This window comes from Cebus imitator, unplaced genomic scaffold, assembly GCF_001604975.1.
Source record: "Cebus imitator isolate Cc_AM_T3 unplaced genomic scaffold, Cebus_imitator-1.0 Scaffold1111, whole genome shotgun sequence".
Lineage (NCBI taxonomy): Eukaryota > Metazoa > Chordata > Mammalia > Primates > Cebidae > Cebus > Cebus imitator.
Window position 1 is genome coordinate 24030 of NW_016108426.1, and position 25426 is coordinate 49455.

The following is a 25426-nucleotide window of genomic DNA, read 5'->3' on the forward strand; positions in this document are numbered from 1 at the left end:
ATAGCAAAAAGACAAAATCCGTGGCAAAAGGAACAAACAGGAAAACGCAAACACAGGACCAGCCAGCAGATTTTGTCCTAAGCCCCAGGCTCTTGCACACCTCACTGCCTTGGGAGTATCGTGGATTTAACCTGACCCCGAGTGAGCACGGAGAGGCCCCATTCTCTGCACCACCGACAGCACCGTGACCACCCAGACCTGGATTAGACCTTCCTCTCCCCTTTCCTTCCCTACCTTGGAAGGAACATTGGATCCCAGAGTCAGCATTGGCTGTGAAGCTGTAGGTGGTGGCGGAAAGGCCCCGCCTGGCTAAGCCATTCCCGCAGTCGAACCCTTGATCCAGCTGTAGTCGCTGACAGCTCGGCACCAGGGTACTTGGATCCGGCTGTGTCTGCGAAACCTGCACCTGTGACAGGCGGTGGCTCAAGTCTCCACTCCGAGTCCCTTGGGGACAGGCGGCCTGGGTGGAAGCTGAAAGGAGAAGGGGCTTCAGTAGGAACAATCTCAGTTTTCCCTTTGTTAAGCACACCCACAGCCCCAACCCTGCTGTCCCTGCCTCTCAGTAAAGCCACCCAGGCCACACAGTCAGACATCATGTGAATGCAGGCAATGTCACCTTTCCTGTCTGTGCCTGGGGACGCTGACACCGCAGGTGCCAGGCTGGGGTGTCCCAGAAGTGAAAAACCCCTTCTTCAGCCCAGAAAACTTTGGATTGGTTAACAAGGTCATGACGATTAGTCTGGCATTATCAACCTGTTTCGTGTTCCTAGAGGGAAAGTCCTCGAAAGCCCTCAGAGCATAGGACAGGAAGAACTGTTCTCCACAACACAGGTGTGTAAGAACAGGGCAAGCGTTAGAGGCACGAGGCTTTGAGAAAGAACCATGAGAAAGAGCAAACGCTAAGTGAGGCAAACTTTTCAGGCTCCTGGGACATTTTGAATTTCTCATTGCCTGTCATGGCTTAACCCCCTGCCCACACGTCTGCATCCTACTGCCTTATAGAACGGGCATCAGCAGCCACAGGCAATGGAGTCGAGGGACCGGTCCCTTCGCAGAAATTCAGGGAGCACAAGAGCTCTACATCTGCAGGAGTGGTTCTGCAGGAAGGTAACACACGGCACAGTCCTCACATCACCCACTCTCCAGTGGGGTTTGTGCACACATCCTAAACAAACTATTTCTATCTCCACAGGGAGAGGAATGCACATTCTCAGAGTGGACTAAGGAAAGACTTCCAATGACCTCATGCCAGTCCGGGTCGCGCTCAGGACAGGGATGGGGTGTATGGCCGGCTCCACGCTGCTGGGGCACCTCTCTCCTCCCCTCTCCACATCCTCATTCTCTCCAAGGTTTCCTAAGTTTTCTCAAAACTGTGTTCCTTCTGTCTATTCTCTTTTGTCTTCCTGAGAGCTCGGCGTATCAGAGTCTCATCAGTGATGCCTGGTTTCATACACCCTCCCTCTCTGCTCTCTCTGATCCTGCCATCTCCACTTAGCAATTATCTCAGCATTTTTATCTCCCCAAAGCCCTGTTCTTACCCTGTTCCCACTCTGCATCTGAAAACTTCCTCTGCACTGCCCCCTGCGTGACTGTCCCCCTCATCCTGCCTCTGTGCTCCTTCTAACTTCTGCCCCACGATCCTACCCAGCATCGCCTCCCACCATGTGCTCAAACAGGCTCTCCCTGGAGTCATGCTGGCCCCTTCGTGGCCCCACCCGGCACCAGGTGCCATCCAGCTCCCTGGTCTTTGTCCAGAAGCCCCTCTCTTGACCGGGCTTGGCCTCCCTAGTTGCTCAAAGCGTTCATTTTGTCTGTTCTCTTTCATCTTCCTGAGAGCACACTTTATTAATTGTTAACCATCAGCCACTTAGGACACTCTCACATTTTAAGATAGCTCCTATTGGGCAAATGAGGAAAACATGCTGAAACAACACATCTGACTGATGGAGACTGGGCAGACACAGCTCTCCCTTTCTGATTCTCTGCACTTGCTGTTTAGAATCATGCACTGGGAATGTCTTTCATTATCACTACTTAATTTTCCCATCTCGCTTTGTCCCTCTTTTCTAGGCCACTGAGTCTTACTTAATTTATACTTTGATTATTCTTTGCATTTTCAGAAGAAAAGGGAAAGCTTTTTCTCAAACTTCCGATGTACCGCAGTATTGTTAATTGGGCAGTTTGGGAAAGGCCATCAAGAAAAGATCAGGAGATAATGTAGGTTGCATTCTCCTGAAATCTACCAAGCCTTTCTCTGCAGGGAGAGCAGGGGCAGAGCAGATCCACGCTGACACCGCTGCTTGGGTCAGGGCTGTGTGCTGTGCACACTATTCACACATTATTGTCGAGTAGCCACACACAGGAGCATCCTGGTGTAACCTGAAGGGCGTGTTCATTCATCTTGGCCCATCTGCATGGATAAATGTGGCCTCTCCTGCCCTATATTCCTGACGCCTTGGCAGGGCCAGCCACGTCACAGGCCTCTCACTTCTGAGTCGTGTGTCAGAGCATTTCCCTTCCTTCTTGTAGGAGACCCATCCTGGCTGGGGTGTTCGTGAGGCGCTGCTCCGCAGCTTTACAGGGACCTAAACATGACCACGTTGAGAGTTGAATCCCTGGGGATGGGCGGTGGGGAGACACTAGGGACCATTGATTCCCTGAGTGCTTTTCCAAGGCAGAGCCTGCTGGAGCTGTAGGTCCCGCTGGAGGGTCTGCAGGGGCCACTGATTCTGCTGACAAAGTGCACAGAGGCGATCCTCCCTGAGAAATCTGTGCCAGGACTACAGCAGTTCTTTATTCTAGACCAGCAACTTTCTGTTTCAACTTGACTTTATTTGAAAATAATTCCTACAAAGGTAAAAGGGTGATCACCCATTGTGGCTCAGTCCCTGACAGGACCCCCACAGAGAAATAACAGAAACAGGGCCACGGAGTCAGGCAGACAAGGGGACCATGTTCCCACCATGACTAGTCGGGGCCTCCTGGGAAAGTGAAGGAAACTTTCTGAGCCTCGGCATCCTCAGATCTAACCTGGAGATGCCACAGCCCCCTTAGGAGCATTCCTTCAACCCTGAATGGTTTATAGCAGGACAGAGCTTGTTTGGCAAGGAGCAGGGCATACAGCAGAGGCAAGGTCAATGTGGATTTTATTTATTTCATGAATCACTGTGATCATAGAAAAGTATTTGCTTTTAGAAACTCAGGGAGAAATGCAAATCTGGAAAGGGGATGGTCCCAGCAGAAAAGGCACTCACTGACCAAAGCAGAATAGAGGCCAACATTTTCATTACTAGTTTCTTTCTTTCTTTCTTTCTGTGTGTGTGTGTGTGTGTGACACAGGGTCTCACCTTGTTGCTCAAGCTGCAGTGCAGTGGTACAATGACAACACTGCAGCCTCAATTTCCCAGGTTCAGGTGATTCTTCCACCTCAGCCTCCCATGTAGCTGGGACTACAGGTGTGTGTCACCATGCCTTGCTAATTTTTCATAGGCACATGTATTTATAATGTTGCCCATGGTGGTCTAAAACTCCTCAGCTCAACCAATCTACCTGCCTCGGCCTCCCAAAGTGCTGGAATTACAGGCATGAGCCACGGCGCCTGGCACTGTTGCTAATTTTATTATGACATAATCAAATATACTGGGGTACATCACAGAGTTACTTGCTCTTACTAGACAATAGGTTGATGGTTGAAACTCCCAACAATCCACATGAAACTCCCAGAATGGAAGTTAAAAAAAAATACAATGAGCAAAAATAAATGAAAGTTGGAATTTTTCTCTACATCGCCTGTGAAGCTGCTATAGCAAGGGGCCCTTGCTAAGAGGAAGGGTTCTCTGGAAATCATGAGGATAGAATCCACTCTGCTTTGCTCATCAGTTAGGATGGTACCTCATGAGGGACACTCATTCTCAATGGTTTTCAGGAGAATATAGCACTGACATGAAATCACGACTGAAACCACAAACCCACACATGGAAAAAGCCACTGGAGCTCTGCAGAGGATGCAAGCCTGGCCCTGAGTAAAGGAAGAGACGCTGGACAGTGTCAGTGGAGGGAAGACACCTCCGAGCAGGTGAAGCCGCAGTCCCCAACCTTTTTGGCACCAGCATCCAGTGTCATGGAAGACAGTTTTTCTGGGTCCAGGGTAGGGGGGAAGGTTTTGGGATGATTCATGCACATGACATATTTAGTGCACTTTATTTCTATGATGATTACATTGTATTATCAAATGAAATAATTATACAACTCACCAAAATGTACAATCGGTGGAAACCCTAAGCTTGTTTTCCTGAAACTAGATGGTCCCACGTGGGGGTGACAGTCACTGGGAGTCAGTGACAGATCATGAAGCATTAGATTGTCATGAGGAGTGCAGAACCTAGATCGCTGACGTGTGCAAGTCACAATAGGGTTCAAATCCTGTGAGAATCGAATGCCACTGCTGAGCTGATCTGGCAGGAGGCAGAATTCAGGCAGTCATGCTTTCCCACCACTGACCTCCTTCTGTGTGGCCCAGTTCCTAACAGCTCATGGACTCCCAAAGGTCCATGGCCCCTGAGCTGGGGATCCCTAGAGTAGAGAATCCTTATCAGACACAGGAATTATAAAATGGCCTCTGAAATAATGGTGCACCACTGCCTGGGTGTGTGGATGGCCAGAGAAGAGATAAGGGCACTGTGCAAGGCATGCAGTTAGCAACATAATTTAAGAACAGAGAGATGCCCTGTCTTACAGAAGAAGGTTTGTTATGCACATATATCCAGATGGGCTACTGTGGCCAAAAACTTGCTAGAAGCCCTGACCTCTTTCCTGTTTTCATGTCCACAGCCTGTTCTTGTGAGAAGAAGCCAGGTGACCGAGGAGACACTTGGGACAGGAAAAGAGGAAGTTCTTCCCACTGGATGTCTGTGATGAAAAAATGGAACCAACAGTCAGATTCAAAACGGGCTCAGTTTACAGGGCCTGTCTGCATTGATGGTCTGTCTCCGTGACACAAGTTGAGAGACAAAACATAGCGAGGCTGCCTGGGAGGACCGTGGAGATTTGTGACCTTCAGGCTGGAGTACTCACAGGCTACATCCAGAGCAGAGCATGAGAGCTGATCCTCCAGTGAGGACAAGGTGTTGCTATCAGGCTGGTGGCGGTCAGACAGGTCACACGGAACTGAAGCAGTCAAGTAAATTTCATCCAGGGAGTCTTCCGGGGCTTCCTGCTCCTTCCACTCTAGTAGCTCCTGGGTCAGCCTGGGGTGAAGAAGGCAGAAGATAAACAGCAGACATGACCAAAAGCACTGTGCTCAGCTGGCTCTATAGGGAGGACCACAGGAGAGGCCAGACGAAGCCAAGTACAGTCCACTCAGAGAGACACAACCGCCCTTCCCTGTGTCGAGCAGGAGACAGAGCGGCAGGTGCTCAGTGCACTGGGAAGACAATGAGCTGGGGAGGAACAGCTGGAGGGATCCCTGTGGGGAACTGCCAGGACACAGTGCATTCAGCACTTTCACACACATTTTGTTGAAATTAGCATCAGAGGCTAAATGAATACAGGTTCTTGAATCTTCACAGAAAGAGTTCCTGTATCTTCAACCTCACTTGTTCTCAAAACTGTGAGCATGACATGAGTTGTTTTCATTCACTTTCCTGCTAGCAAATACGTGCAAACATGGAAATGCCAAAGAGGCAGACAACAGGTGAGATCAGGAAATCCTGAGTTTGGTCAGTTCACCTGGATCAACTGACTGTCAGTTCCGATGTTTGCAAAGGATGAAGAAATTAAAACCTATTCAAGTACCACAGTAAAGAAGACAACATTGTAAAAGGGGTAATCTGCAGTTGGATGAATGGGTAAGACAGTTCTAGTCATCACTTTCTCTCCTATTTTCCCAGGATCCCTGGTCTCCACGTGCCACTTTTGAGCTAACACCCCACAAATCCAGTTACCTTGCGGGCACTGGGGCTTTCCCTTCCTCTTCCTCATGATCACTTTGATTTCCTGGAAACAAATTCAGAAGAGCAGGTCACAGTCAGCAAGTCGCACTTCACACAGGACTAAATCAGTGTCCAGTCACAGCACAGGGACATGAATATCCTCAGTGTAAAAAATGATATTCTGACAGGCAGGTTCTAATGCTCTCTAGATCAAGTCTCATCAGAAGTAGCTCAGCCTGCTTTCCAGACCCATGGGACAGAATCTCCCTCATCTGATAGATCATAATCACATATCCTCTGACCTAAGTCCGTGCAAACAATTAAAGAAAACTTTTTCCCCATCATCTTCAAAACTGACCCTAACTACTCACCAGAAGTGGTGCTGCAATATTGATTTACCTCATCATATATCCTCCTCGATGAAATGTTAAATTTATATTTATATTTGTCCTGGTGTCAAGATGACTGCATAGCTAAGACAAGCTGACTTAAAGGAGACCAAGACTGAGGCCAAGAAGACTGAAACTAGGAAAACGTCATCTCCACATACGCAGACAAGGCTGTGAGTGGCCATGGACAAGCATAGAAACTCCATGGACAGTGTGCAGGGACACGATGACATCATTACAGGTGACAAGAAACATAGAAACTGGGCTAGAAGGCTGACAGATACCTCCTGTACAAAGGTGGCTATGAATTTGTCACACCTGGCTGTGGTCCAGTAACCTGATACTAGGTCCAGGGAGAAATGGAAAGCCATTGGGCCCACTGATATCTGTATTAAATGTTCCATCCTAGTCCTCCCTCCCAACTCCCTCTCTCCCTCCCTTCCTTCCCTCCTTCCTTCCTTTTTCCTTTCTCCTTTTTTTTGAGACACAGTCCCTCTCTGTCACCCAGGGTGGAGTGTAGTGATGCAGTCATGACTCAGTGCAACCTCAACTTCCTGTGCTTAGATGACTCTCCGACCTCAGGCTCCCGAGTAGGTGGGACTATAGGCATCACCGTGCCTGGGTAACTTTTCGTATTCTTTGAAAAGATGGATTTCACCACATTTCCCAAACGAATCTTGAACTGCCCACCTCATGTGAACCACCCACCTGGGCCTCCCAAAGTGCTGAAATTACAGGTGTGAGCCACTGCCCCCAGCTCCATCCTGCTTTCTGATCCAAACCAATGTGTGTGTATACAGCCTATGCTCAGAACTGATCTTCCTCAGCCTAGACAGAGGTAGGAGGGACAAAGAGTATGGAGCCTACCTGGGAGAATGCATAGAGCGTCCTCCCATTCATCCTGAGAGCTGTCACTGTCTACAATCAGAGCAGAGACGACTTTGTCTTCCTCAAATGTGACTTCGGCGCTCCTGTGAGGCTGGTTGGAGTCAGAAGGGCCGTCGCTGTTTGAACAAAGGTCAGAACATTCCTCCAGTGAGTCCTGAGGGACTTCGTTTTCCTCAGCGTTCTGCACCTCCCTGATGAGCCAGGTAGGATAGAGATGACAAAGATTAAACCACGACGGATTGGACCGCAGGAGTTCCCAACTGGTTTTAATGGAGGGCATAAGGTAGTGGTCCCAGAAAGCAAAGGGGGGGTTCCATTTAAGATGCAACAGGCAATCCTTCTCTCTCTGCAAGACAGCATGGCTGCCATGGGAATGAGACAGGAAGAGAGCAGCTGGTGTTCATTGCACTGGACAGACAGGAGCTGAGGAAGACAGAGACTCAGCTGCTTCTGTATGGGACAGCCTTCACAGCACACACACAGAACCAAAGACAGCTGCCACACCGTGTGTCTAAGCTGGGCTGTATTTAACATACTGTACCCAAGGAAATACAGGTGTCTGAGTCATGGTAGACCCTGGAAATGGTGCGCCTTCTAGATTTTTTTAAATTTGCACATTGTGACATGAAATGTACATTTTTCCAGGTACTTTTCTTCATGTTTAACTTTGCTAGATGCTTCCCAATTCCTCTGCTTCTTACCTCTTTGCTGTTTATCTTCCCTAACAAGAGTCTAAAGCCAACCATGTGGAAAGTGACTTTGCATCTCGTCCTGGCTTCATTACAGTAGAGGACAGGTCTCCTCTCTGTGTGCAGCAAGTCCCTTGGGCTAGTGAGGTCATCAATGGTCGTGCTTACAGGTACCATGAAGACAGGGGACAAGCATGTTAACGGGGCTATTTCCTTGTTGGTGAGTGCCTGAAATCAGTGCACTCTGCAGCTGTCTGTATCCTGCATCTGGAATCTGTGACTAACTTCACCTCCCTTATGTACTTTCTGAGATCTTTTCCATATTTCACCACTCAATACCAGCTCCTGATTATTCAGTGTTACCTCGGGGCAGCTGATTGCTGTACTTTCTGGATCTCCTCATCTGTACCATCTTCATCCTCCTCTTCATCACTTTCTGGAACTACAGAAGCATCTATTCAGATATTTCCCACTTCACCCACCGCAATCACAGTCAGCCCTATGTGAACTGAGACACGAACATGCATATATGGGTCTGCATTGTACTGAAAACTCTCATATTTTATCTTTAACCTGGCAGGTTTTCCTGATCCATGAAGCAATGTGTTTCTGATCCGGAGGGTCACCATCAAGATGTGGCCAAATAGTGAAAGGACATCTTGCTCCCCATATTACTGGAGGCTTATCCAGCCTCTCTCTAAGCTTCACCAGCTGACTCCCCAATCCTGCCTCATTTCTAATACCCAGGCCCACGCTCTGTGTCCTGTTACAGCTTATATTAAAACCTGTATCTTTCTCTTAAACACAGGACAAACTAACTTGTCCCACAGTACTGTACACATCGGGAACTCTGTGGGACCTCCAAGACACACTCTCCACATGGAGATCTTCAAAAAGACGGCTTCCTACCACCAAATGCCCCCACATCAAGTGCCTTCTCCAACAGCACACAGACAGGGGCTTTATCTCATGGTGAAATAGACTCATAAGTGTTCCCGCATTTCAATGCAAGAGACAATTTGTCTGCCTTTGCAGTTGTAGAGACAAGAACTAAGGAAAGATAAATTAATTGGTTCCCTGCAGTTGCTAAAGACACTGCTGAAGATAGAGCCTGGAAACGTCATTCTTAGACCAGGGCTCTTTAGACTCTAACAAGCTACCTCCTGTCACATCCTCCTTCCTGTCCTTTAAAACTGGACGGATGCTGCCTCTTGCCCCAAAGACCATGTTCCAGCAAGAAATGAGGAGACATTTGCAATCCTGTGACCTCCAACCCCATGGGTTTCCCATCTCAGTTTTTGCCCGGGAAGTCCTGGTCATGTCATGGCTAGGAATTTTTAGTGGACAGAAATAAAACTATCATTGTGCGGGTGGGGAGGTGTGGGGACTTTCATAAGCCTGGGGCTGTGTGTCATCAGGGCCTGTGCCCACCTTACCTGGGCTGAGCTTGTTGACATAACGCTCTGCCAGCCTGTGCCGCTTAGCCAGCTGCACTCGGAGGTCCTGACCCTGGGGCGTGTCACGGTCATCAGGAGTGAGGAGGGCCATGAAATGCTGATTCAGTGAGGGGGGCACATCTCTCACTTCCTGTAACTGCTCCCGTAACTGGGTCAACTCCTTTGCCTGACAGTGAACCAGGGCTTTATATTGCCTACGGTGAGATAGCAGGGAAGGTTTAATAACGGAAAGGGATGAGTGATCAGTTCATTACTGCAACAGAGGTTTATGTGAGAATGTCCTGAAGGAGCCCTCCAAGAAGAAGGTCACAACATGTTTGGGGAAATGCCTGTGGTCCAGATGTATGTATGTATGTCTGTGTGTGTGTGTGTGTGTGTGTGTGTGTGTGTGTGTGTGTGTGTGTGTATCTACAGCATATCTATATCTATATCTATATATTTCGAGATGATAAAGGTTAAACCACCAAGGATTGGACCCCAGGAATTCCCAGCTGGTTATGACGGGAGGCATAAGGTAGTGGTCCCAGGAAGCAAAGGGGAGTTCCATTTAAGAGGGAACAGGTAACCCTCCTCTCTCTGCAACAGAGCATGGCTTCCATGGGAACCAGACAGGAAGAGAGCAGCTGGTGTTCATTGCACTGGACAGACAGAAGCCGAGGAAGACAGAGACTCAGCTGCTTCTGTATGGGACAATCTTCACAGCGCACACACAGAACCAAAGACAGCTGCCACACTGTGTGTCTAAGCTGGGTTGTATTTAACATACTGTGGCCAAGGAAATACAGGTGTCTGAGCCACGGTAGACTCCGGAGATGGTGTGCCTTCTAGATTTTTTTACATTTTCACATTGTGACATGAAATATACATTTTTCCAGGTACTTTTCTTGGTGTTTAACTTGGCTAGATGCTTCCTAATTCCTCTGCATCTTGCCTCTTTGCTGTTTGGCTTCCCAGACAAGAGTCTAAAGAAAACCATGTAGAAAGCGGTTTTGCATCTCGTCCTGGCTTCACTACAGGGGACGATAGGTCTCCTCTGTGTGTGCAGGAAGTCCCTAGGGTTAGTGAGTTCATTGAGGGTCGTGCTAAATGTACCATGAAGACAATGGACAAACATGTTAATGTGGCTATATCCTTGTTGGTGAGTGTATGAAATCAGTGCACTCTGCAGCTGTCTGTATCCTGCATCTGGAATCTGTGACTACCCTCACCTCCCTTATGTTCTTTCTGAGACCTTTTCTATGTTTCACCACCCATTACCTGCTCCTGATTATTCAGTGTTACCTGAGGACAGCTGATTCCCGGACTTTCTCGACCTCCTCATCTGTCCCATCTTCATCCTCCTCTTCATCACTTTCTGGAACTACAGAAGCATCTATTCAGATATTTCTCACTTCACCCACTGGAATCACAGTCAGCCCTATGTGAACTGAGACACGATCATGCATATATGGGTCTGCATTGTATTGAAAACTGTCATATTTTATCTTTAACCTGACAGGTTTTCCTGATCCATGAGGCAATGTGTTTCTGATCCGGAGGGTCACCATCAAGATGTGGCCAAATAGTGAAAGGACATCTTGCTGCCCATATTATTGGAGGCTTACCCAGCCTCTCTCTAAGTTTCAGCAGCTGTCTCCCCAATCCTGCCTCACTTCTGATACCCGGCCACTGGCTCTGTGTCCTGTCATAGCTTACATTAAAACCTGTATCTTTCTCTTAACGAAAGGACAAACTTACTTGTCCCTCAGTACTGTACACATCGGGGCCTTTCTGGGCCCTCCAGGAGGCTTCAGCTGTCTTATCCGGGAACAGACTCTCCACGTGGAGTGCTTCAAATACACGGCTTCCTACCACCAAATGCCCCCACACCAAGTGCCTTCTCCAACACCACACAGACAGGGGCTTTATCTCATCGTGAAATAGAGTGGTAAGCGTTCCCACATTTGAATGCCAGATACAACTTGTCTGCCTTTACAGATGTAGAGACAGGAACTCAGGAAGGATAAATTAATCGGTTCCCCACAGTTGCTAAAGACACTGCTGAAGATAGGGCCTGGAAACTTCATTCTTAGTGCAGGGCTCGTTTGACTCTAACAAGCTGCCTCCTGCCGCAGCCTCCATCCTGTCCTATAAAACTGGACGGATGCTGCCTCTTGCCCCAAAGACCACGTTCCAGCAAGAAATGGGGAGACATTTGCAATACTGTGACCTCCAAGCCCATGGGTTTTCCATCTCAGTTTTTGCCCAGGAGGTCCTGCTTATGTCATGGCTACGAATTTTTAGTGGAAAGAAATAAAACTACCATTGTGGAGGTGTGGTGGTCTGGGGACTTTCATAAGCCTGGGGCTGTGTGTCATCAGGGCCTGTGCCCACCTTACCTGGGCTGAGCTTGTTGATGTAACGCTCTGCCAGCCTGTGCCACTTAGCCAGCTGCACTCAGAAGTCCTGACTCTGGGACTTCTCAAGGTGGTCAGGAGTGAGGAGGGCCTTGAAATGCTGATTCAGTGAGCGGGAGGCATCTCTCCGTTGCCGTAACTTCTCCCGTAACTGGGTCAGCTCCTTTGCCTGAGAGTCAACCAGGGCTTTATATTGCCTGCGGTGAGATAGCAGAGAAGGTTTAATAACGGAAAGGGATGAGTGATCAGTTCTAATACTGCAATGGTGGATTATGTGAGAATGTCCTCAAGGAGCCCCCCAAGCAGAAGGTCACAACATGTTTTGGAAAATGCCTGTGGTCCAGAGTAATATGTGTGTGTGTGTGTGTGTTTGTGTGTGTGTGTGTGTTTCTGTATGTATACATCTATACCATATCCATATCTATATATTTAGAGATGACAAAGATTAAACCATGAGGGATTGACCTCCAGGAATTCCCAAGTGGTTTTGACAGGAGGCATAAGGTAGTGGGCCCAGAAAGCAAAGGGGAGATTCTGTTTAAGAGGGAACAGGAAATCCTCCTCTCTGCAACAGAGCATGGCTGCCATATTATGTATGTATAATCTAATAATAAATAAATATTCATTTATTTTTAAAAGCAGGGCATGGTGACTCAATGGCTGTGATCTGAGCATTTTGAGATGCTGAGGTGGGCAGAACCCGAGATCAGTGGTCAAACCCAGTCTGGCCAATGTGCTGAAACCCTGTCACTACTAAAAATACAAAAATTAGCCAGGCATGGTGGTGCACACCTATAGTCCCAACTACTTGGGAGGCCAAGACAGGAGAATTGCTTCAAACTTGGAGGCTTCCCTGTATCAGAGGGAGCTCCTGTGAGTTCCTCTATGATTTTCCATTCATTGCTTTCTTCTGTAAACAAAAGTCAGTGTCTTCCCAAATCAGTTCTAAGGATATCCTTTCAGTTCCTGACTTTAGTCATAGACATTTCTATGTGAAAATTCACATAGTGCATCGGGCAGTGACTGGAACAGAGCCATGCACAGAAATGTGGCCAGGTGCAGATGGGGTGAATTGTAAAGATGAAAGAAGAAAAGAAGGACAGGCCAAGAAGGCAGTATTGACTGAACGAATGAGTTGCTGCAGTCAGCCAGGAGGTGACTCTAGGGGTCAGTGGGATATATTGTACTAAAAGCTGCTGGGTGGTTCACTTTCCTTTAATTAATTTTGGATGTGCAAATTTTGACTCAACGATTAGTTGTTATAGAAAGAGTAAACAAAGCTCAGGAACAGCAGCACCCATAACCTGCTAAGATTACTGTTGTGCTTTATGAGTGTCAGTGTCAAATGTGCCTGCCATGTCAATGCCTGTCCTGCTCCTGGCCCAGCTTGGCTCCTGGTTCTCCCAGCTGAACTGCTGCCCTTCAGAGATCAGAGCCCTGCCCACCTACCTGTCCCCACGGCATCTGCTCACCTGAGGTCGTCCTCAGCTTGCCTGAGCTTCTCTGTCAGCTTCTCCTCTATGAACTGCCCGTCATCCCTCAGCACAGAGTCTATGATGTCCTTGTACTCTTCACATTCTGAGAAAAGACAGTCACGCCTGCCTCAGTGGAAGGCTGGACAGGCTGCTGTGGTCACCGCCTACGTGGCAGGTGGCAGTGTCCATCCCAAGGACAAAAGTGTCCCACTATCAGGCTCCAGCAAGGGATCTCCTCATTTTTAATTATCAACCTCCCAACTTGCTGGCATCTGATACTCTCTCCAACTTAGAGATGGGGAAAAAGAAACTCAATGGCACACCAAGTAACTTGATAAGATAATTCACCTGGAATGAGACAGAGTCGGAATTCATAGCCCCCAAGGTCTGACTCTTAGTTTTGGGCCACGTTCCCAAGCCTTGCAGCCTCTCCTGAGAACACTCTATGGGGGCATGAAATACTGATATTCTGGAGAGTAGGAAATGCCCTTAGGACTGCGGGACTCATGGATTCCCTGGAACTGGGAATTTCAGGCACAAATTTGTCAAAGATTTGAAGAATCATATCTGAATATAACTGCATAAAACAGGAGGCATTAGACCCTGAAGTCATAAAAGAAATATCACCAAATACTAATAAAGTTTAAATTAAGTCAGAAATAGTAGAATAAAGAACCAATAGTGTTTACTCTGTTCCAAGCATTGTTCTAGGAGATTTTGAAGAAACAGGTTGTGTAATTCACTGCAGCAATTTACAGAGGTAGTCATTATTATAATACCCAAAGAACAGATGAGGAAACTGAGGCACAGAGAAGCTAGGCAACTTGGATGGAGCCCAGGAGTCTGGCCCAGGCTCCCTACTCCACACGATACACTGTGACCTCCACAATGTCTAAGTCCTGTCTTTCTTCCTCTTTAGAATAAGAGCCTGTGCCCCAAGAAGCAGGACTTCCCTCTCACCAGGGTATGTCCTGCTCTGGATGACCTCACGTATAGATGCCACACTTACCATTAGGAGCAGTCTCCTGTTTCAGCTCCTTAGAGCAGGTACTCTGTGCTGTCACCATGTTTCCCCCAGTGTCCCCACAACATTGATTTGCCTACTTGGCCTCAAAGGAGCTTAAACTGAATGGCAGTTCTTTGGTCCCAGACATTTACCAACACACTACAAGTTATTTGTCTGCAGGATCTTATAGGGTACAGAGAGGATTCTCATAAACGTGATTGAGCACCTTGCTGAGGAAAGCAAGTACTTCTGTGCCTGTGTCAGGTCATTAAGTAGGATTTTAACTCTAGTCCACCGCACACTGGACTGCTAACGTGGAAAAGTTGCTAAACACATCATGCTTCCATTTTCCATCCTGAACACAATGAAGTTAAAATACCCATTTCTATTTTCCTAGAACTAAGGAAAGGATGAAATTGATTTAGATGAAGGGACCATTCAGTATCTCAGAGAGAAGCAGGCGCTGATTCATCACTTTTGTGATAAGGAATTGATAGAACTTACTGTATTTCTTCAGCTGCTTGGCCAGAGAGTAGGCAGTAGCTTGACTTACAAGAAATTTCTCTTTGAGGTCTTGGAACCGCTGCTGGCTCTCTGCCAGCTGGGAGCACAATTCCTGGTTCATTTCTAGGATGTTTGTCTCCGCCCTCTCCCTGGATAAATGTCCAGCAGACACCACCATGGTGACGTTTGTGGCAGAAGAGGTGTAACACGGACTAGGGAGAAGAAGCCCAAACACAGGATGGGTCAAAAACTAGTGAAATCAAATGGGTTTAGTCAGCACTGAGGAATGACCACAGCTGGAACGGTTGACTTACGGTTAAGAAGAACTTGATCAACACCCCACAGCACTGTAGGGTCCTTAACAGCAAAAACAGCTTTTAGGACGCCTGAGCTCCGAGCTGAAGGCACTGCCTGTAGCTCAGACACTACAAGAGTGAGGGAGGACTCAGCCAGCAAGCCAGGTAACCCTCTGCCGTTGCAATAACAGAATTAGAAGGTGGGGGGTGTCATGGAATCTCAGGAGCCCCGCATTCCAATTGCCCAGGCTGTGCTGAAACCCAAGGCCCCCTGGTCTCACCTGAGAGTCCCTGATGGGGACCATTTCCTCAGCAGTCCCTCTCAGTATTCGCACCCCCTGTGACAGTGCTGCAGACTCACCTTCATACGTTTAAGCAAATTCCTCTTTGTCCATCTCTTGTGGGTTCAAAATCATCAAGGTAGAGACAGTTTCCCAAAATGTTATATTTTCTTAGTGGTCTTCAGGAAGTCACCACACCTTCTCTAAGTTCAAGCAGATCTTAAGGCTTTTACACACATGAAAGATATCAAACTTTTAGACAGCAACGATACCTTCTGGGTTCTGCATTTCTTTTCTGTACCTACTGAAACGTTAATGAATAATTTATTTTTAAAAATATTTTCTCCCCTGGCTCGGTATTCTCCTCGCTGCATCCCATTATTCTGTTGATTTCTTTTCTCTCACTGAGGCAGCATCTTGGCTTTTCATTACACTTACGACCAGTTCACATCCCTAAGTGCGAAGCTCCTCCTCTATCTGTGGGTGGATTTGTTGCTTTGATGTCACTGAACACTTTTTTTCATACTTGTCACTTACCAATATTCTGTCTCACAAGAGATCTTTTCAAGGTATCAAGCGATAAAAATCAATTGTGTATATCCGCTGAAAATGTGTGTGAGCATATATTTTGGGAAGTCTTGTAAACCCAATGCTATTTTGTTGTTTTCATTTAGTTTTCCCATATATTGAAAAGGAACAGGGCCATGAACGGTTTTGATGTATTACTGTTGAAGATACTCACACACAAATACACACACACATATTTGCTATAACACCATTGATGTATGTTGCCTTCCCCTAACAGAACCTGGTAAGATCACGGTCGTGGTAGGGGTGGTTGATGATGCTCATTGTCTCTCACTGTGACCTGGTCTTGCTCCTCCACTTACCGTCCTCCTGCTGAAGCATCTCCACACACCATCTAATTCTGTCAGTAATTCGACCTCCTGTCAAAACTCACTGAAAACTTTCCAGGTCTTAGGACGTCAGGCATATTCCAGATACGAAAGCAACCCACACCACAGAGCCACTGAACTCCAGCCTGGGTGACAGAGCTAGACTCCGACTGGTAAAGGATTTTCGTGAATGGGCCGACACTGCAGGGGCAGAAATGTTCTGTGGTCCGGACTCACTGCTGCAGGACTTGCCCTGGGACCTTCTTACCAAGAGCATCGGTGGAGCCTCCACTTCCAATGTCACCGTCGCCATGACTGCCAAGACGCTAGGCCTGCTGGTGGACAAAGAAGGTGTCCTCGGCAATTTCGCCAATGAGAAAGATCATGAAATGCCCCCCACTTCAGCCTTCCCAGTGGTGACCTCCTCTGTCGCTTCCCCTCCACTGCTCCCCACAGCTTTGTACTCCTCTCCTTCCCATACACACATACACCATTTTTATTTCGGGGCCATTACCCCACATCTCTTCTTACTGCCAAAGCCACATGGGCTGGGGGACAGGGCTAGATGGACAGACACCTCCCCATACCCATACCCCTCATGAGTGTGGTTGGAAAACTTTTTGTTTTGCAGATTTGGGTTGTTTTCCTGAGTAAAAATGATTCTACTAAAACAAATTAAATAACTATACATATGTGGGCATATCATTTGAATCTGTGTTCTTTCACTGTGATATATTTATGGATACTCACACCAGTCCTATCCTATCATTTTGAAATCAGTCTAGCTTTAAAATCAGGTTTGAAATCTAGCAGAGTAAGTCCTCCAACCTATTGCTTCTTCAAGACCAACTGGCCTTTGATTTTCAAATACATTTTGAAATTAGCTTTTAGATTTCTCTAAAATCTTCTACTGGAACTATTAATCAGAATTGTGTTGCTATAACATGTTAACCAAATTGAGTCTTCCAGTCAATGAACATGATATGTATTTCTCTATGTAGTCTTCTTGAATTTCTCTCACCAATTGCTTTTAGGGGACTTGTACCTGCTTCATTATGTGTATTCTTAAGCATGTAGTGATTCTGGATATTAATCTCTTGTATGTTGTGTTGCATTTCATTTTCAAGCTGCTAATTGTTAGTATGCAGAAATTAAGATTATCAAATCAGCTTCATAAAGGTGTGATTTAGGTACAAGAGACCGCACCACTTTAAAATGTGTAATTCAAGCCATGTTTTCCAATGTATACACTAATGGAACTACTGCCACAATCAAGACAGAGGAATTCCCATAAGCCCCAAAGTCTCTTGTACCCCTTTGCAGTTCATCAGTCTTTCAACCCTCAGCCCCAGTGAGCCACTGCCACTTTAGGTGTTTGTAACCATTTTCTATAAATGAAATGATACCTATGTTATTTTGTTTCTGCCTTCTTTCATGCATCAACTTAATTTAAAAATCCATTCATATGAGTATTTGCTTTAACAGTTAATGCCTTGTAATTGCTGAGTAGTATTCCTTTGGGTGGCTATACCACATTTATTCATACATCCAATTGTTAAGGGACATTTCTATCATTCCAGGTTTGGGCTATGACGAAGAAAATATCATGAGCAACCACACGTGGCAGGTCAGGTCTCACTGACACAGGCTTCCATAAGAACTGTTTGAGTACCAACTGAGTGATTAAGCTAAATATTAAAATCACACACACACACACAAAGACAGTGGCTTTCTACAAAGGCTGGAATGTAAGAAATGCCCACCAAGAGTTTCGCCTAGGTTTTCCTGACCTTAAAGCATGACAAAGTAACAAAGGAATTCTTAACAGGAGTCATTTAGAATTAAACAAATTATATTGGGAGTCTGAAGAAACTTCCCAGTCCTCCACTAACAAGTCTATTGGAGGTCTGAAGGAACTCCCCAAACCTCCAAGATAAGGATAATCACAACAGCACCTGGACCCATTTAGATTAAGTAAATTTACTGAGACTCCAGAGGAAGGGCTTCAGGACTCAGACTTTAGCTATAGATTAAAAGAAGTCAGTCACTTATACGTCTAGATGAATGCACATTTACACATACACATATAGCCTAGAAGGCGCATAGGCTCTAGAACACTTTGTAATTTTGAGTTGGTCTGGTGATAATTTCCAGGACTTCTCCCTGTAACCAGTGGCAGAAATAAAAACTCTCTTTCTCCCCAGTTCATCTGCATCTCAATACTGGGCCACAAGAAATAGTGGCCTGCGCTTTAGTTTGGTCCAGAAACACACATGCAGATCATTGTGCAGACATAGTGTGTAAATTCCTATAAATGGAATGACTGTCCGTCTCATCTGTGTATGTTTAACCTTTAAGAAACAATTAGATTTTCAAAGAGTCACACCATTTTTCCTTCCCACAAACATAAGATGTGCATGTGCTTTATATGCTCACCAACCTGTGGTATTTTTGGCCTTTTTAATTGTAGCCATTCTCATGGGGATGTTCTGGTGTCTCATTGTTGTATTGATTGATCTCTCCCTGATTACAAGTGGAGCATCTTTTTATGTGCTGATTGACCATTCATATATTTTCTTTTCTGAAATATCTATTCAAGTCTTTTGAGAAATGGTTTCATTATGCTGTTTCTCATATCAGACTGCATTATATGTATACTCTTGAAAAAATTCTTTGTTGGCAGTAAGTATAATATCTCCTATATTGTGGCTTCTTTTTGTGTTCCCTATTGGAGATAATAATACAAACCTTCAAAAAGTTAAATATATATATATATAGATACATCTTAATTAATGAGACATATATGTGAGGATCTATTTTTGGATTCTGTCTTCTGTTTCACTGATATATGTTCTTTTACTTTTTTCAACAAAATTCATGATCCTGATTTTCACAGCTGTACAGTAATTCTGGAAATAGGTAGTGAGTTTGTTCACTTTGGGTCTTTTATAATATTTTTCTTTTACTATTCTTGATCATTGACATTCCATATAAATGGTAGAGTCTGCTTGTAAATTTCAACCAAAATGCCAGTTGGAATTTTTCTTAGAATTGCACTGAACCTGGACACCAATTTGGGAAGAACTGACTTTTTAACTATAACAACTCTTCTGATCCATGGCAAGGTTTATCTCCCCTACTGATTTAGTTCTTCTATGATTTCTCAAAGCAGTTTTTTGCAGTTTTTGGTGTACTGGCCTTACCTTAATTTTGTTGAATTTATTTCTAAGAACATCATGTATTTAGAAATTACTTTGAATGACATTATATCTTTATTTCATTTTCCAAATGCTCATTGCTAATATTCAAAAATACAAAAGACTGTTTATATTGAGCTTTTATTCTGCAACATTACCAAACTCACTTATTAGTTTGGGTAGATTATTGTAGATTTCTAGGATTGGTAACATACACAGTCATTATCTGCAAATAAAGAGAGCTTCAATTCTTTCTTTTGAATCTCTTCAAGGCTTTTATTTATTTTTCTTGCTTTATTGCATTGGTTTAGATCTCTAGTATAATGCTAAATTGAAAGAGTAAAAACATATATTCTATTTTTTTCTCTGATTAAACAGAAAAGTATTCAATCTTATGCCATTCAATATAATGTTACCTGCAGGTTTTTATAATCTGCCCTTAGCTGGGTTGGAACTGTTGCCTTCTCTTCTTATCACGCTGAGAGTTTTGTAGGTTATTTTCTTTAATTAATCATGAAAAAAGTTTTCAATTTGGCCAAATGCTTTTACTGTGTATGTCAAGGTAATCATATGGTTTTTCTCTTTTGCCCTGATAATACAGAGAATTATTTTGGATTTTTTAAATATAAAAATGATTTTTTGAATCAAGCGATGAGGGTTTTTAAAATTATAAGTTTTTTAACAAATATATTGAAATATAATTTATACACAAAGAACCGCACATAATTAAAGTATATAATTTTATGAGTTTGAGCACATCATACAAGTGTCAAAGAGGAAAGACAGAGGATACTGCGTATGGCTCAGCATATGTGGTCTATTTTGGTGAATGTTATATGCGTCTTTGAGAAGAGTAATTTGTTAACTGTTCTTAGATGTAGTTTGTGTAAATGTCAACTTGGCTAACTCCTGTCCCTGATTATGTAAATTGATTTTGTTCTAATGGGCAGAAAACTTACTGTGAGATCACTTTGGACTTGTGTAGACTTGCTTTATGCTTTATTACAATAGATTGATGGAAAGCCCACAGTATTTCCCAAGACCCTCTAATTTGGCAGGACTAAATCACCAACCCACTTCTTTGTGGATTTTCTCAGGGTTTGGTTTTAGGCTTTACTAGGGCTGGTGTAGAATAGGTCTTATTGTGAAGTGTGACACTTATTCCTAAAGCACAACCATTCTAGTGTCTCAGTTGGATACTGGGTGCCAATGAAGTGTGCATGAGTTCTTCCCACCCTGGATGGAAGGAACTCCATCATCCATTCCCCAATGCACCTCTACCTCAAGTACCTCTGGTTCAAACAATTTTATAGCAGTCACCCCTCTGTTAAATCTATTAGTCTTTTTCTTGTGCAGGTAGATTCCAGATCTTGATAAGTATGCAAATGGAACCCCACGTGCACTTTGGGAGCTGCTTCTCTGCACAACTGTCTTCTCATTGATGCCCTACCCTGCAGGCTGCAGTTGCTTCAGCGTCCCTGAACTCTGATCTCTGCCTTCTCTGCTCATTTTCCAAGATGGAGCCCTCAAACCTCAGCCATGCTTTGCTTCTGCAAGATTCCTCTTTGCCTTTTCAATAAGCCTGCTGAATTTAAGCTGACTGGAGTTTATTTCTCCTTCATCATAAATGAAACTCTTCACTGCAACAATCTCCACTGAACTGTGAGCACAGCAGTCAGGCTCGCCTCTGCTTCTGCTCCACTACCCCCCTTGTGGGTTGAAAAGGAAGAGGTACTGAATTACCTCCACATTTTCCCCTGGCTCTGATATTCTGCCATTCTGGTTTCTGTTCAGACCTTTGTTTCTGGACGCATGTGTCCCAAGGTGACCAGCTGAACCAACTTTGTCTACTGTGAAAGTGATTACCATCAAGTGATCGGGGAAGTCTCCTATGCCCTGATCACTTGAGTACCCTGTGTGGCCTCACAGGAGCTCATGCTGGTCACAGGATTCCTTATATGATGAACCTTATTCCTGAGTCCCAGCTTCATGGTGGTGGTGATGGCAGGTGTACCTGTACCTCAGACTCATGTCCCTGAAGTCATCAGGCACGTCCCCAGATGGAAAAACTTACACATATATAGAGAGGCCTCCTTGGAAGTTGAGAAAGCTTTCTCCCTTCTCATACTTTAATGGTTGGAATATATAAGCACTGTGGGGGAAAAAGTCTGGCAGATTCTTAAGAGAACTAAACCACTGCCTACTCTACGACTCAGTAATTCCTAAGTATTTATCCAAGAGAAATTGAAATATATGTCTGCAAAATCATTTACATGAGAATATTTATGGAGGTTTTATTCCTAACAGCAAAAACTAGAAACATTCAAATATCTGCCAATATGAGAATGGAGCAATAAAATGTGATACATTCATTCCATGGAATGGCTAAAAGAACAAACTGTTGACACATAAAACAACATAGATGAATCTCAAAAACATTTTATTGAGTGTGAAAGGAGCCATATACAAAGAGTACATATTCTTTCATCCCAGTGACAGACGTTCTGGTGGAAAAAGTCCCCACAGAACAGTAGTTACCTATGCAAGGAGTCAAAATGGATGGTGAAAGGACGCAAGGAACTTTTTAGGGTGTTGAGAAGGTTTCATATCTTCGTAAACATTTGTGAAAATTCATCTAATATTCACTTATGATTTGAGCATTTTACCATATGTAAATTTTACCTCAAACAGAAAAAAGCTGTAGATAAACATGGAACTTTATTAAAGGATTTGAAAGCTGAAGGATTCAGCAGGAAATGTACTGATGTCTGCAGTTTACCTTGGGATCCATCAGAAACCTAAGGTGAATGAATGGATGGACTGGGAGCTGGGCAAATATACAGATATGTGATAAAGCAAGTAGACTAAATGTTAATGATAGAATCTAAGGGATAGGCATACAGGTAAAAACACCCCACCTTTGTAAAAGTCTTTCAACTTTGTTTTATGTTCAAAAATTTGAATAAGGAAATACCTTGAGCCTTTGGAGACCCCACAAGGAGGGAAATTACCATCCACATAGTCGGTCAACTATATTATGACCATATTCATTAGAACAACAATTTCTTGCCCAAAATAAAGCCATTCTTTGTCATCAATTTGAAGAGAACTTGGCAAAGCCAGTCCAGGAGTAACCAGTGTCATGGCCAGGGACGCTCGGGGGATTTGGTCTCCCCCTGCATGAGAGAGGAGCTGAGTATCAACATCAATAGCTTCTCTCCTCAGGGGAGCAACACAAATCCCGTGTCCTAGTTTTCACATGAAATTGGTCTAGCCCACACAGTCTTCTACCTGAAACACTGGCTCCTGACTACTTCCAACGTATCCTTGCAGAAGACGTGGATTTGCCTCTATTACCCAAGCTGACCACTGCCCGATAAACTCCAGATGGCTGGAAGTCTCTCTAGAGGAGGAAGCCCCGAAAGGGAATCTAGCCCAGCTGACTCATAAACCCATTGATTCTCACCATGTTTCCCTCATGTATTCAGTAAGCATACATTGAGCCTTTATTATATGCTGCCACTGTGGTAGATGCTGAAACAGAGCGATGAGCCTCTGCTATCACCAAGGTCACAGTGTCAACTTTGCTGCACCCTGTAGTTGACACTTAGCGCCACATCCTCACGGGAACTTCCTCGGCTTTCACTTTCTGGCTCTGGGGCTTCCAGATGGCTTGTCAATGTCAGTCCGGGCCAAGATTGCTGAAACAACTGAGAGACACCCTCTGACACACCACCACCAGTTCCCACTCCCGGAGGAAACCACGCCCGTTGCTCTCACTTGAAATCATGAACCGCAAGGCCTATCTTTCGGTACACAGCACTGCATAACATGAAATCCAATGCCCCACTACATTGTGGAGGACCCGAAACAAACATGGCCTTCTCATTTCCCTAACGTCAGTAACAGGGCTCAAGGCTCCCTCAGCCAGAAAGCATGAAGTTCACCTATTTGACTTTCCACTCACTTTTTTCTGATTTCTAATAGGTCAGGCTGGTCTTCAATTCCTGACCTCATGATCTGTCGATGTTGGCTTCCAAAGTGTCCACTTTTTAAAAATGATATTAAGAGCTTAATAAAGCTCTTACTGTGTGCAAAGCACTATACTAAACGCTTTGCATTCATTATCTCATTTAATATGAACAACTTCCCTATGGCAGATGTGTAATTAATATCTGATTTTATTAGAAGGGAAACAGAGGATTCTTAAGGCTGAATATCTACCCGAAAGTCCCCCAGCTAATAAGCAGCAGAACCCCATGAGAACCTGAGTCTCTGATGCCAAAGCCAGGGCACTGACAACCAGACTCATCTGCTTCCTTCTAAATCCATTATTTGAGTTAGAAGTGAAGTCAGAAATCACCCACTCCAACCCCTTTGTTTTAAAGATGAGGAAACTGAGGCCTGGTAAGGGGGATACTTACTCCCTCGCAAAAGATTTATCTTCTCAAGAAGGGCTAGGGCATTTTCTTTGAGTAGCTGTCGTTCTCTTTCTTTTATTGTGGAAATACACACATAACATAAAATATATCATCTTAACATTTTAAAATGTACCATTTAGTGGTATTAAATACATTCATAAAGTGCAACCTTTACCACTGCCTTTATAACTCTTTTTGTCTTGGAAACCAGAAACACTGTACCCATTAAACAGTAACTTCCCTATCTGCCTCACCCAGCTCCTGACAACCACCACTCTACCGTCTGCTTCTGTAATTTCGATTGCTCTAACTGCCTCAGAGAAGTGGAATCATACAGTTTTTGTCTTATTGTGACTGGCTTATTTCATTAAGCATAATGTCTTCAAAATTTATCCATGTTGGCCAGGCACGGTGGCTCAAGCCTGTAATCCCAGCACTTTGGGAGGCCGAGGCGGGTGGATCATGAGGTCAAGATATCGAGACCATCCTGGTCAACATGGTGAAACCCCATCTCTACTAAAAATACAAAAATTAGCTGGGCATGGTGGCGCGCGCCTGTAATCCCAGCTACTCAAGAGGCTGAGGCAGGAGAATTCCCTGAACCCGGAGGCGGAGGTTGCGGTGAGCCGAGATCGCGCCATTGCACTCCAGCCTGGGTAACAAGAGCGAAACTCCGTCTCAAAAAAAAAAAAAAAAAAAAAAAAAAAGCCTTCTCTGGAGCCATCGCGCAGCCAGCGGATGCGGGAAGCCAGGTCCCGGCGTCAGGTACTACAAATTTAGTGGCTTCACGCAGAAGTTGGCGGGAGCATGGGCTTCGGAGGCCTGTAGCCCGCAGGGATTAAAGCCTGTGGTTCCCACAGAAGCACCTCCTATCATATTTGCCACACCAACTAAACTGACCTCCGATTCCACAGTGTAAGATTATGCTGGGAAAAACAGAGTCCGAGCTGCAGAAGTTTTTACAGAAAGCTGATGGTGTGCTCATCTACCTGAAAGGAGGCCTGCCTGACCAAACGCTCTACCGGAGCACCATGGCGCTGACGTGGGAGGGACCGTCTCCTGCCTGATCGCCCTCTACATGGCTGCGCAGCCCAGAAAATGAGTTAGGCTGCAGAGGACTGGTTTGTTTTTTTGGCATAAACCCTTTCAATTTCCTTTTTCATTGTTAATTTTTTTTTTTTTTACTTGGATGGCTTAACATTTTTTAAAATGCAACAAAAATAGGAAGATACGAAGACGATATTTTGGTTTATGAAATGCATATGGCTTGTCAGAGCTCATTCCACAGTTAAAGCCATTGTTTAAAGAAACGGTGCCGTGCTCTGTGTTTGTGATCCTGATTTCCCTGGAGGGTCTGGATCAACTTTACACACAGACTCATTCATGTCAGTCTGTGCCTCAGGGTCTTGAGGTTGCGTTTCTTAGCACAGGCTGCAGGAGCCTTTGTGGATTTGGATGTGGCTGTGGAAAGAATACAGAAGCCAAGGCCATGTGCATAAAATGAGGGGTTCGACTTAGTAGTCACCGAGGGGATTTTTTTCCATTTTGCAGTAAGATGTTAAAAGAAATTATTTGTAACCTGACTCTGTTCATTGGGCAGT

At 44.9% G+C, this 25426-nt stretch overlaps 1 protein-coding gene and 1 pseudogene across 1 annotated transcript in view; one reads left to right on the plus strand and one right to left on the minus strand.

The window, feature by feature from the left end:
* The window catches only part of LOC108298825 (neuroblastoma breakpoint family member 6-like), a 17125-nt gene extending 2164 nt beyond the window's left edge, over nt 1–14961 (minus strand). The window contains 9 exon segments of the mRNA XM_017521381.2: nt 235–471; nt 5074–5246; nt 5709–5754; nt 5947–5994; nt 7187–7398; nt 8260–8338; nt 11732–11946; nt 13222–13327; nt 14735–14961. Of these exon segments, the coding sequence (XP_017376870.2) occupies nt 235–471; nt 5074–5246; nt 5709–5754; nt 5947–5994; nt 7187–7398; nt 8260–8338; nt 11732–11946; nt 13222–13327; nt 14735–14912 (1294 nt within the window). The 5' untranslated portion in view covers nt 14913–14961.
* A 1557-nt stretch (nt 14962–16518) lies between these two features.
* LOC108298824 lies at nt 16519–25144 on the plus strand (annotated as a pseudogene).
* The last annotated feature ends 282 nt before the right edge of the window (nt 25145–25426 follow it).